General features: G+C 35.4%; 1 protein-coding gene across 1 annotated transcript; it reads right to left on the bottom strand.

Annotated features, from left to right (window-relative positions):
- Nucleotides 1-1,272: 1,272 nt before the first annotated feature.
- LOC111280356 (uncharacterized) lies at nt 1,273-13,781 on the bottom strand. Its single transcript, XM_022867653.2, has 11 exons — nt 13,417-13,781; nt 12,573-12,773; nt 12,307-12,489; nt 12,118-12,217; nt 11,983-12,013; nt 9,395-9,437; nt 8,642-8,794; nt 4,630-6,790; nt 3,073-4,480; nt 2,233-2,316; nt 1,273-1,723 (listed from the first exon to the last, which is right to left on the bottom strand). The coding sequence occupies exons 2-11, from the start codon at nt 12,629-12,631 to the stop codon at nt 1,659-1,661; spliced, it is 4,287 nt and encodes a 1,428-aa protein (XP_022723388.2). The 5' UTR covers nt 12,632-12,773; nt 13,417-13,781; the 3' UTR covers nt 1,273-1,658.
- Nucleotides 13,782-14,126: the final 345 nt, after the last annotated feature.

Genomic DNA, 14,126 nt, shown 5'->3' with positions numbered 1-14,126 from the left:
ATTGCATCATGTGCAATAAAACAATCATGCTCCATTGCATATGGTGCAGCAACCAATTCACACTTAGCGATTCTTATTATATGCATATTTATCAGAAAAATAAAATGTTACAAACGTTATAAACGAACAATGTTTGATAGCTGCAAGATTAGAGGTCCTCATTACTAATGACATAATAGGGTTAATTCTTGTGTACTAAAAAGTTATTTGATTTTTATTGATAGTCGAAGTTTATTGTGTGTCGAAAATTCATTTTAAAATTTTTTTGAAGGATTTTGAAAATAAATATAAAAAAACTATTGATAAATTCTAAAAATTCTCAAAGATTTTCAAAAGTGAATATCTAAAAGATTTTGAAAGATTTTGAAAATAAATTTTAGACAGGTTAAAGAAATTTCTAAACGTTCATTTCAGGAAACCTTCAATAATTTTTAAAAATAATTTTTCAAAATACTTAAATTATTATCCAAATCACACCTCTAAACTTAAAATTTTAAATTTTTTGAAATCAAACATAAAATCAAATAAAAAATTAATAAAAAAACAAATGATTTACCTATAATTTTAAATTATCTAACATTAAATGGGTGATTGGATCTTGATTTGGAGCTTAATCCCTAAAATATTTTAAGGTTTTTGGTGAAAAAGAAGAGAGGAGGTGTGGAGTGGTTGGATTTTTTAATAAATTAATATTTTAATTTAAGGTATGAAAAAAAAATTGATGTTAATAGTATTGAAGTGTAAACAGTCGCCCTCCTCCAAAATTTTAATTTTTAATAAAATTATTTAAATATTTATTAATTATTTATTTTTTTATTTTTCACAATTCATTTCGTTCATTTATTTTTGAAAATTTTTCTTGAAATCTATTCTGATAAACTTTTAAAAACTTTCAAAAACTCATTTTAAAAAATTTTGGATCACATCCAAATGTTTTAACATAAAATTTTATAAAATTAAACAAAAAAAATAATTTACCTTGATTTTTATATTTTTTTAGAGTTTAAAATTTTTAAATTTTCAGTTAGAAGGAGAGAAAATAAGCGTGAAAAGAAAAAGATCGGAGTGCAAATCACATCGCTCTAAAAGTAACTGCACCTTTAACAAGACAAAATGTCCCATCAATGTGGGATTGATGTAACCTGTAAGTCATATGAACCTTGGTGTAGATAATAATGATCACAAGGAGCATGTGGCCAAAAATATATAGTAGCAGAAGCAAAGAGGATAAGGGAATTTCATCACCCAGAAAGGAATAATACATACTGCTACTAGGATGAAAAGTAGTTTATTTTTACTCCGCATTGTCAATAACTCTGGTTTTAACAAAGCGTTCAATTTGATATACATCACATGGCAAGAGCAAATGAAAGGACAAAAAGAATGCCTCTGAACTACCAAAATCACACTGACTTTATGCCAATCGGCGATTTCTTCTTCAATGCAATATACAACATATCTAGGACACAACTATAGAAAATTACTCACTAGATCATGAGGGCCTCATGACTCCATGAAGATTTACAAGTCCCATTGTAGATGTGATAGTGTTCACTGTATAGTGCCTACCTCAAGCATCTGTATCTTATACACGTTCCTTTAAACTACTGTTTAAGATGATTCCCAGCACTTGTCCTGGAATTTCCTCAAGAAGAAATTTATCTAGGCTTGGAGTCGCTACCCTTGCTTCGAAATGATGAAAGTGAAAAGAATGATCGTGGTGCTGCAAAAATTATTCCGATTTAAGTATAACATTACAAATAAAGACCATGAAATCAACACAAGAACAAACTAAAAGTTCCTTCTGAATATGCATAATCTCCAATATGTTAGTAGAGGCTTAGTCCAATGGTACTGAAGTCCTTAAATATTGCTCAAAAGAAGTTTTCAAATAATTAGCAATGGCGTTAGCTTCATTGCATATGTGCTTTAGGTTACAGTTTTTCTAAGGCAAGAATAGGATAGCAACTAAAGGTTACATGAAAATTCAATGAAAAGACTGGGATTCCACAAAGGCAATTTTCATGTAGTATGCTATTTTGGTTCAAGATGCAGTTATTGCTTTCAAGGGAAGTCCTTTGACATCAAATAGAGCCAGACTTGGTCATGAAAGGGATAGGTTTCTAACAACAATCTACGAAAGGATAGCACTTGTTCAATATAATGCCTTCATAAATTAGTTCCAAGAAAGAGAAGCGTCAGATAACTAGATTAACATTAATAAGGTGTCACCTTTTATGGAGCTTCCTGACATATGATCTTCCCTTAATTTGAAGTTTGCTGGTGGTGCTGGAATAGAAGTTTGTAAGGATTGAACTGCAAGGGACCATTGATGACTCTATATTAAAATCAGGTTCACATATACAACAAAAGAAATGGAAGAAATTGCAACAAAGAAAAGAAACATGCATTATCAAGTTAAATTAGCAAGGCAAAAATAAATTTAAATATTAGCATGTATGTATCATAAACATTGAAAACTGTACACTTAAGTTTGTTTCCATGAAGTAGGCCCACTTTTAAACTATCCTTTCCCTCTCGTGTCCAGGTGACTTTCTCCTTAAAAACAATTACAACCTTCTTGACTGACATAAGTTAGCAATCAACCAATAGGCATTAAGGTTTCTTATTCTAACTACAGCAGGAGAAAATATTCAAGGGTCTATCCTTTAAGCAAATAGGTTTTTCTTTTCCTTAATGACTGGAAAATGGACCCCGTAAGGACTGAAATAAACACCTTGAAACTGGTTTTAATCCAACTCAGTTTTAAAAAGTAACTTCTATAATAAACTCTCATAAGCTTAAACCGTTCAACATGTGTGTTCATCAACAAGACACTTTTCCATAGTTGAAGAGAGCATAAAAGCATGTCCTATAACTCTACAAGAAGGGGAAGATATTCAGTGAAAGTAGAAAGTCAGGAACAATTTTTTATTAGAACAATAATATTGAACCATGAATGCAATCAATGAATATTCAAAAGAATTAACAGATAAGGAAAAAATATAGTCAACGAACATTCTAAGCAAGTAAGAACAAGGTAATTAACATATAAGGAAAAATAGGAGTTACCCTGATCATTGAAAAACTCGCCTTCATTGAAGCCATCATCAGAAGGGTGACCTTGTGAAAATCCCATTCTTGACTTCCTCAAGTCTTCTGATGATCGATTGGCAGGATCTCTGCCATCCTCTGTGTCATCATCTCCTTCAGAAGTTGTAGCAGAGATCCAGTCCACCAAACTGTCTGCCCCACGGCTTTTCCGTCCAAATTTCAACAACCTTTTGAACCCTTTTGCTACATCCCTACGTGACTGATTATGGGTTGCATTAGCAACAAGAAAAGGTTTCTGAGCACTTCCCCATTTCTTCCTCATTCGAGCAGCATCCACCTCTGTTAGAGCAAGTGAGTGAGAATTCCAAGATGCAGGGCTCCCAATGGGGGAATCCATGGACACATCAATATCTGAATTCTCATGAGGATAAGAATATGGATGATGCATGCGTGAGTTCCATGACACAGGACTTTCTCCTGGTGAATCCTGCAGGGATACTGCAGTATGGAATGTAGTGGGCACTGCAGCAGGCAGCTCAGCAACTGATGCGGGGTCAACCTGAGAAGGAGACCTCAAGGAATCACCATTCTCTGATCCAGAATTATCCAACTTGTCAGATTCCTGGCTCAGTTTTGATCTTCCATTTTTGAAGTTAGCAGAATCATCAACTGCCGTTGTTTCAAGCTCATCCATTTCATCTTCTTTAGCCATATCCATGGGATCATCTGCTTCAAATGCTAGCTCATCGGACTCTTTATCTTTTGGAGTCTCAGATGCCTCCAATGCTTTGAACTTTACAATATTTACTCCAGCACCAGGACCTTTACCATTTCGTTTCCTGAGGAAAGGCTCTGCTTCCACATTCTTCACAAATTTCTCATTGTAGCTCTGTTCCATCTGCTCTTTATCAAATTTCAAAGGTGTCAAAACAATGCCATCAGAGTTCAAGGCAGATAAATCTGAAAATTCTGCAGGACAAGCAGAGCTCTTCCTAAGGGACTGACACCATCGAGGCTGTTCATCCTTACCAAGAGCAATCTCTTCATTGGTGCTCTTGCTCCGAGCATAGTTTCTTACCTGGGAACGGCAGGCCACCTTGCCAGCGGCAGAAAAGGGCTTTGTATTTTCTTTTCTGAGGTCAGAGAAGTTGGGAACAGATTGTGCAAGAGGATTTTCAGATTGCACTCTTCGCCTTCCAGAACTAGGATTCGAAACTTTGACTGCTGAGCGGGGAACTGCAGCTGCTGTGGTGCGAGGAGTGGATAAAGACACATTTCTATTTGGCAAAAGCTTCTTAGTGTTGGAGCTCCTAGAAGAACCATCGACGAAAGATTCCTCATTATATGATCTATCCTGTCCATAGTACTTCTGCTTTGGAAAATCAGAAAGATCATCTTCTTCACTCTGAATTGAACTCATTGGATGCTGCCAAATGCATAACATTATAAAAATTAGTAATAAATAATTCAATCACAAGTTTTTGAGATTCCCGGAACTTAAAAATGAAGGCCTAATTCTACCAGTAATGAATTGTAGCATTTATTTCCCAAAAACATAACTGCAATAGGAGATACCTGCTCCCTCCGTGATCGAAAATTGAATGACCTCACTTTCTCTGCTTGTTGACGAGCAATAGATAAGGAATCCTGTCTATCAGCAGAACCAGAAAATTTGGCCTTCATCTCAGCTCTACTTTGCTCAAGGATATCCTGCATAGCCTTCAATTTGGCTTCCTTCTCAGCCCTTTTAGAACCCCCTTCTTCCCTCAGCTTTGCATCTCTCTTTTGCATGTACCTCTCATAAAATTTTCCTCTAGAATCATCTGAAAAGCTGATGGCAGAGAAATTCCGCCTCAAACTATCAACATAGTCCTGGTTATCTACCATCTTTGTTGGAGGGGTACAAAATTTAGCCATATTACTCAAACTCCCCATTGGTTCAGAAAATGAGTTTTTGTCAGGCATCTGTGCAGGAGATAAATCTACTACCGCTGGTTTCTTGTATAGTGAGCTTGCTTCCTGTTCGATGTGCACATCAGCAGGCTTGCTTCTTCTTGCAGAACTGAATTGATCACCAGGAACCCGAAGTTTGTGCTCAGCAAAAAGCTTTTCAAGTTCGTTTGCCTTCATTTTTAACTCATCATTCAGCTCCTGGTTTCCCCTTGACTGCCTTATCCTCTGAGTTTGATCTACTGGCATCATTGGGGCACTTAAACTCTCTTCACTCTCAGGAGCCTTTTTACCAATAAGAGACTTGTTACTTGCATAAACAGAACCACCTTCATCATCCCTCCTACCCTGTGACTTCTTGCTTTGTTCAGAACCTACTGGAATCTGTTTCTTAAACTTCATTTTAGGGACTCCAGAATCTTCGACTTTCCCTATTTGCTTCTCAGATGAAGATAAGTCTTTCTTTCCCACTTCCTCAACCCCCCCAGTAAAAGAGCTCACCTGTGGCTGAGTGAACTGCTCACCTTCACTGCCTTTATACTGAGCCTCCTTAGTTTTTAGTCCCATACGACCTTCAAACTGCCCTGATAACGTTCTGGAGTGTCCTTGAGCCCTAAGATGCAATCGTGTTACCAATTGGTCTTTGCCTTGAGCCTCCACTCTATTCTTTAATTCACCCTCAGGTGTGGCATCCCCCACTGCATCTGCAAAAACTCCAACCTGCAACTGAGAAGTGGGCTGATTTTTAACCCCCACAATCACAGCTCTATCAGGAAAAACTCGAGACTGCACCTCTGAACCTCCCCTCTCTCCTGTTAAGGAACCGTTAACCTTCTCCTGAGAAGCCCCTTGATCGCCCATCTCAACCTGTTCTGACTTACCTGTAAAAGACTGATATTGGCAGTTCTGTGATCCCAATTGATCCTTCCAATTCATTCGCCCCTTCAACCCAACATCCTCTTCTATCCCCAAAAGATTACCAACCTGTGCTTGCACTTCTCCCTGATTTGACGTATCATCAGCAGCTCCACCAGGACCACTCTTAGGTTCAACTTTAACTAAACTTACCTTGTCACTCAAACCCTTCTCATCTTTTTGTTCTTTATCCTCGGATAAACCTTGAAACACATTGCTTTTACCTTGAGACGCAGAAGATGAGGAGGAGGGTGTGCACAAGGGGCTATCTGTATTACCATCCTTCTTGTCATTACCCAAGTCAATGCTCATGTCACTTGCACCGCTCCATCTTCTTAACACAGCTTTTTCAATTGCCGGCGCAGATGATACATCAGATGAAAGTCTTCTCAGTTCTACAGATTTTCCAATAGTAATGGGTTTGGCTCCAGAGCTTGAGCTCTCCTTCTGTTTGTTCTCAAAGAGATTGATCCTGTCCTGCACACTAAGCCGCCTAGTAGGTTGACTAATTTGGCTAGGTGATGACTCAGTCACCCCCTCCTCTTTCTTCTCTTCTTCCTTGTTTTCATTTTGAGAACGTAGCTGTGTAGTACTTGAGGGCTTTGGTTGTTGAGATGTGGCTGGCTTTGATTGGTCTATATGGTGCTGGGTCTGCATAGTGCTTGGTTGTAGTTGTTCTTGGTGTTTATTTTGGGAAGTTTGGCAGGGCCTGCTGTTAACATTGGACCCAATGTGGTCTTCATTGGGGTCATCAATTGACATGTCAGATCCCCATGAGGCTCTGACCACTTGATCATCAACACCTGGTTTCCACCGGCTAACCAGTTCTGGCCTTCTCTGGCATAGTGATATGAATTTGGTGCAAGCCTCACTGCAAAAGTATTAAAAACTCGCATGAGAATAATTATTAGTAGCATTTTCTTAATAATAATAATAAAAAAAATACTGATAGAAAAGTAAAGATGAGAAGTACAAACATGTTGGAATCTGAAACAGCCATACCAGTAAGTTATAATCTAAATTATCCACAAATGATCTGGATTTTTTTTTAATTTAAATTACCTCCAAAGTGGAGGGAATTAGGCCATATCTCACTAATTTATGATACCCACCTTGTCCTTAACAGTAAGGACAATTTGACAAACTTAATTTCAAAACATTATAGCCAAATATCAGGCAGCATGTGATGATATCAAGGCAAACTTGACCTGCCCTTTGTTACCATAAGGGTCCCAATATGAAAGTACCGTCCACAATTATGAGGGAATTCCTCAGATCTACTTGCTGCTTGCTGCCTATTAACAATTTGAACATTTTCCGTTCTTTACCTCATCATAAAATAATCGACTTTGAGGGGGAACTGAATGCTCTCAGAACCAAATATTCAGAAGAAAACAAAAAGAAAAAAAATAATTTTGGCGAGTTTTCTAACTGTCAACAGCTGAAATCATTGGGATCTGTTGGTAATAAACATTACTACCATAGGGACCTTCCATGCCCAACAAATGGAATGGAAGACAATCATTTTTTATTAGACCTACATGGAGCAGCAGGCTATTTAGATCAGTTGATGAAAATCAAATAGAACAAAAATATACCAAAGGGATGTCATTTTAGGACATCTAAATTCACTGAAGGTTGCCTGCTACTAAGCACATGGTAAGACTTCATTTTCAAAGTAGCATAGCAGTTAGATGATGTTTTAACTAAGTACGATTTCAGGCAACTTTTAGACCTCCAACCTACTAATAATGATTATAACTCAAAACAGCTTGACATGTCTGATTAGTAGCTGAGCTAGCCCCACAAGGACAGTAAAACCATGTTGCCATGAAACATGGTTTTAAAATATATATGCTTTAAAAGGAAAAAAAATCATTTATAAAGACCTATGTCAGTTATAGCTCTTCTATTAATCCTAACATTAGTTGTCAAATATTTATTGAAAACCTATGACCCAGAAAAAAACCCTATTGAACACCCGAAATGGTATGGTTACAACTTTTGACTCTCCAAAATAAAAAATTATAAAAAAAAAAAAATCTTAGAGATTGAATCTACCATGTCAGACATGGTTGTTGCTAAACACACATATCAACTTAGATTGAGTAGTGAAATGGTTTAATAGAAGAAAACCTTGAACCAACATTTACTTCTGCCTTAAATTGCTTTTTTCCCTCCTTTTTGGTCCTCAGAGGAAGGGCTCGTGCCTTGTGCAATTTCTACACTTAATTGGAATATGGATGAACACCATCAAATCCTTTACACTATGTTTCGAAGGAAATGAAGAGAGGTAGTCGCAAAATTGTTTGATCTAATGGATAGGTTTGTCCATTGCCTAGCTTATATTTTATGCTAGCCATTAGATAGGACAATTTTCCATCTACTTTCCTTCTTACTTACCAAAAGCCTGAAGATAAAACAAAGAAAGCCGAGAGCAAACCAAAAGAAACATTGTCCCATCTCACATTGTTCTCATACCAGGCTCAACCAAAATCGAGAAACAACTTCCCATCTCACCTTTAATATGCAGTACAAAATCACTGCAAAAAGTGGCGTTTACCATAAGAGACATACAGCTTTAGAGAAACCAGTGTCTGACCCTAACCAAAACCCACTTACATAGGCAACCATACTAACATGAAGAATAGCCAACTCAAGAGGCAGACAAACAGACAGAGAGTCACATTATCTCATGGAAAAGGATTTATAGAGTTCTTACTTCAGGCGATGAGCACCAAACCGATCTGCAAATTGTTGGAGTTCAGACACAGTGTCAGGGTTAAAAGCAGCAGCAGATGCACGAGCAAAAGCTGTCACCAAGTCCTGCTGGACTGCAGTAAGACGTACATCAATAGCCCTTAAAAGCTCCTTCCTGTGTAAATTGGACATACAACAATCAAATTAGAAAGCATAGTTGGTGAAGCAAATGGAAGATCCAATTTTAGCAATAACAGCTGCTTTAGTATGAAACTTTACAGACACTCAGAGTAACTTTCAGTCTATTTCCACGATTATTGGATGCAATAACTCAGACAATATTCTTTAACTGTCCATTTTCTGCATGGCTAAAACCAATATTTCCTAAGCAAAGCTTTACTCAACCGGGTCACATCTGAAGAGTGAAACTTAATCTTTTCAATAGTTTATCTGCAGTTCTACAAAGACAACTCCAAACTTCCTAATAACAGAAAAGGCACGCCAGCTTTGTATTCCTGAACATGTCATTATGCATCAATCTTCAGAGGGCCCATCTTTGATCATTAACTTCACTGACAATCCCTACCATGCCTAAAGCATGGAAAATGTCTAGAGGTATAAAGTTTCAACAGATATCAACTTAACAGTTTCAAAAACATGTTCGTGCAAGAGTACTTGATGTCACAGTTATCCACAAGTTTAAATTGATCACAATTTAACCAAACAAATTATACCATCACAGGTATGTAAAAGCTAAAAATGGAAACAGAGTTACTTTGTTGCATCAGCAGCTGCCGTCATTCCAGTACCATCCCCACCTATCACAAATTATCCAAAAACTCCGTCAGTTTTCAACAATGACTTGCAACAGGGATACAAACTCCTCAAACAAGACTATAGACTTGAGATTTAACCCAAATACCGCCCATCTCAACCAAGCTCTAAAAGAATGATGGTTAACAGTTGTATAAAAAACAGAAACGCTAATTCAATTACTTTTTATAGGCGCCTTAAATAGACAAATGTAAGAGCAAACACAAGATCAAGTGTCTGATTAATGGAAAGTATCAGAAACATCCATAATAATTTAAATCAAGGTGAATTGTAAAGTATCATCTCAAGTGCAGAAACATGAGACAAAACCAAAACAACTTGTAAAGCTAACAAAGCCAACACTATACCAACTGAGAACAAACTATATTAGAAGGCTCCTACATCACCCAAAAGAAAACCAATAACTCATTAAATGAATTCTGTAACTTCTGTAGAAGCAATGTCCATTATAAAATATGAAAATTAGAAGAAAAGAGAAGCCTATCCATCAATCACTAAAGACAAAATAGCATGACCCCTTAATTACATTTCTAAAGATTTCAAACAAAAACATAAAGGATGTCGACAGACCACTTGAAGATTAGGCAATTCAACAGCTAAAACTCCCTATATGCTCCTTAAACCAATTATGCTACTCCCTATACGTTCCTTAAACCAATTATGCTATTGATTTCACCTTGCCAAAAAATAATTGTAATTGCATACACAAAGTCACCTAAGACTGAGCAAATAGCCATAATAAGCTGACTCATAATTGCAGCATGCAAGCAACAACTCTCATAACCAAGGCATCTAACGTGTATGCGCTTTTAGTACCATACTGTTCTTATACAAAATAATAGTCCACTTACTTCACAATGAAGCCAGACTAGCTAGGCAAAGGCGCTTTATATCACAAGCTCTAAAAAAACCTATTATGTGCCATCAAATCAGCTAAAATTAACATAAGTTGAAGAAGCAATGCAACTGTTATGTAGCATAGTCATGGTCTTTAAATTCAGGAGACATCCCTCTCTAAATAAACCTTTCACCTATAACTTGATCTTAGCTAAAAGGAATTCTTTCAAAACCCAGTTGGTTTTTTAATTGTTCTCACGCTTCATACCTTATATTTCTAACCAAATAAATAACTAAACATACAAATATTAACACCCAATGATGGTTACAGTAGTCACAAACAGCAAAACAGAAGACTTGGCAGCTACAATCCCACTATATTAAAGGTAAGCAGAATTTTGACATGACCACTGACAACTAATGCAATGCTAGATGGTGGAAAAATCAAGAACCAACTAAAATCCAATCAGTCTTCTCTAAGCTTTCTAAATGAACTAAAATTAAACTAAAACTAGCCATTTCTACCTTGGAATAGGCACAGGGAGAAAGAAGCATCAGGATAGCTTTGGCTTTTTCTACAATACTGTTTCTTTTCTTTTTTTTTCCTTCTTTTTTGAGAAAATCCCTGCTTCTAGTTTATTATTCTTTTTTCCACATTTTTTTCTCAATTTGAAGGCAGTAACAAATAATTTACACAAATGCTTAAGAGTTAATAAAGCACATCATTATTTCTTTTCATTAAAAATCACATCAAACATAAGTACTGTTATGAGTATTCATCATTATGTACATATCAACATTGAGAAATAGGGACCTGTAACGCTAATAAAATATGTTTTCTTTTTTAATTTTTCCTTCTATAATATTTTTCAATAATATGAGACTCAAACACAAAAAATAATTTTTCCAACAAGGATATAATGTATTGATCAGGTAAAAGAAACTCCAAGAAAGTCTATGCAAAAGAACGACCACATTTCATGAATGTATCTCATGGTACAACAACATTTATAACATATTCATATCTAGGCTGTAGCTAATCTCAGTTTTAAATTATTAACATTTTAATGCATATTTCCATAAATATGCGCCTTAAAAAAGTAATATTCACATCTTCAACAAAACCATAAATGTATTCTACTTTTTTTACGCAACCATATACTTTTCTTCCTAATGAAATTCCTAAACCACTTAAATGCATTACTAATTACGACATAAATGAATGTGATAGATATTATTTAGATATATAAACACAGGCATTTTGCTGTATCCTCATAGTTAATGCATTTGGTGATAAGCTACACTTTAAACTAGTTCACGATATAGTAACTTTACATAATTCACTTCACAATATAACTTCAAAATATCTTCCGGGATCCAAGTAAGAAATATATTAATATTTTCTGATAAATAAAAGCAAAAACAAGCAGTAATATGTCAGCAATCACAAATGCTAAAACCAGTGATTGTCGAACTTTATTCCACAGGATAAACAATACTTCATTGCCTCCATCAAGGCTCGTAACAAAATAAAATTGAAGTTGCATACTTCTTATTTCCGGAATCTAGAGCAGAATTTGCAACATATAAGGGACTTACAAATACAAACAAACTTGATTCTATGTTGGATACAGAAAAGAAAAAACAGAATCATTAAAAGTCCCATTCATCATAGAAAATAAAAAAACACACCTAATGCACCAGAAGGCCGATCTGCCACCCCCTGAAACAGAAGGGTTCCCAGATTCAGTATAATTGTAAAGTAAAACTGCATCATATCAAAAAGAAAAGCTTCCCCTAAAGGCTACAGATGAAGGCCATTAATACCTGAGAATATATTCTCCGTGCTGCTTCCAACTCAGACATCTCTGCGTCAAATGTGTTCACCAATTCCAAAACCTCTGGTGTACTAACAAACCGCACAAACCTGGAAACAAGTGCCAATCATATCAAAATATGAAGCCGAATCCCCACATGAAACAGCAAGCAATGCCACAGTTTTTGCATGTGTCTAACCTCTCAAGCGTTCCTTTTGTGAACCAAGTCTCGGCATTTTTACACTTTTCAACTTCAAGCTTAATTGATTGAAGTGACAGTGTAACCTGTTCTTCTGCCACCTTTAAATGAGAAACAAATGGCTTTACTAACCCAGAAGCAAGCTTTTCTGTGTTTCCATTGCTGGAAACAAACAATTCACATCTGTCCGTAGGGAAAAATAGCAATGGTTATAAATAGAAAGAAAATTAGGAGCAATAGAAAAAGTCATAGAATGATATCCTCACCGAGAGCGCTTTGGTGACAACTGGAACACAGCATAATCAAGAAGTGTGTCGGATTTCATCTTCTCTCTATGATATTTTCAAAATTCTCTAGTCTAACACTTCACAACGCAAATATACTTCTTCAGACAACAAGAAGCCACTGTCTGGTGTCATAATCAGCATAACTTCAAATCATATGACCTCAAAGCAACAATGCAGATTCTGGAGTAAAAAACATCGAAAATCGATATAAATGAATAACAAACTAAAAAAAAAAAAATACCCCAAATAAGATTATATTAGCTAATAACTTTCACTTACAACTAAAATTTTAACTTATTAACCCTAAATGTGCAAATCAACAATGAAACCAATACCTTAATAATTCACAATTTAAATTAAAAACGACATTCTACCAATAACAAAGTTGGAATAAAGATGATTAGAAATCCCAAAAACTGCAAGAAAAAAAATACTAATTTTAGACCCCTAACACTAACCAAAAATAAACAATGGATGGATCTCAATCTAAAAACTCAGATGAAAAACAAAAAATGCACATGGAAAGATAAACTATTGGCACGAACATAGATATCCATTCTTCATAGATAAATCAGATACAACCCAGATCTGGTTCCACCCAAAAGAAACAACTTCAAGTGCTAAAATAAACTAAACCATGTCCACATAACCCAAGATAAACAAAATGAAAATGCAGGCACAAAAAAAACAAAATTAAAACCACCCATTTAATCAAAACATAAAATGCAAACAAATTGCATGCTAAAAAAAACCTCGAGAAAGAACTGAACTATATTTGAAGTGAAAATGGGAGTGTTGGATCGTTTGAGAATCAAAGAGTTACCTCAAAGAAGAAAAAAAGGGTGAGATCTTGAAATAGGGAATCGGATCCTGAGAATCAACTCTCAAATGGGTATCTGCATTTGGGTTTTTTTCTTTCTTTTTTGTTGTAGTTTTACTTGAGCAAGTTAAAGAAGTTAACTTTATGGGGATTTTTTATTCTATTTTATTGTTTTAAGTTTGAAGAAAACCCCAAAATGACAAGATGGTTTTTGCTTTACTCATTTCTCAAATGGCAATCTCTTCTTCTCTTTTTCTAAGGGCTATTGACTTTGCTTTCTCTTTCTTCACTGCTCTCTCTGTCCAAACAGATACAGTAGAGCGAGACACAGACATGGCTTGAGAAAGAGATTATGAGTTTTTTCGGACAAAGCTTTTTGTTGTTTCCGTGTATTTTGTGCTTCGTTACTGATGTCTATTTACAAAAAAGGGCTTATTATTTGTCATTTGAAATTACAATTTTCTCCTTTAAGTTTTAGCGCTTCAATATTTGAATTTCTTATTCTTTTCTTTAACAATATTTGAACTTTATTTTTTAATAATTAGATTATATTACATTTTTAAATTTTTCTTATTATATTACTTGAATAAATAAAAACCCATTATTTAAATTTAATTACTTATTACAGATTGTATATCAATTTTATTTTCCCAAATATTTAATTTTAAATACAATATTTATTGTCATTGAAGATTTTACAAAAAAATATGAAA

Source organism: Durio zibethinus, chromosome 28 (assembly GCF_047325235.1).
Source record: "Durio zibethinus cultivar Kanyao isolate XHJ-2024 chromosome 28, ASM4732523v1, whole genome shotgun sequence".
In the NCBI taxonomy this organism is placed as follows: domain Eukaryota; kingdom Viridiplantae; phylum Streptophyta; class Magnoliopsida; order Malvales; family Malvaceae; genus Durio; species Durio zibethinus.
Note: the sequence above shows the minus strand (reverse complement) of the source record. Positions and strands in the feature narration are given on the sequence as shown.

Coding starts and splice junctions, on each gene's coding strand:
- LOC111280356 (XM_022867653.2), bottom strand. CDS start 12,631: ATGAAATCCGACACACTTCTTGATTATGCTGTGTTCCAGTTGTCACCA. Junction 12,490..12,572: donor TTGTCACCAAAGCGCTCTCG/GTGAGGATATCA, acceptor CCCTACGGACAG/ATGTGAATTGTTTGTTTCCA. Junction 6,791..8,641: donor TTTGGTGCTCATCGCCTGAA/GTAAGAACTCTA, acceptor ATACTTTTGCAG/TGAGGCTTGCACCAAATTCA.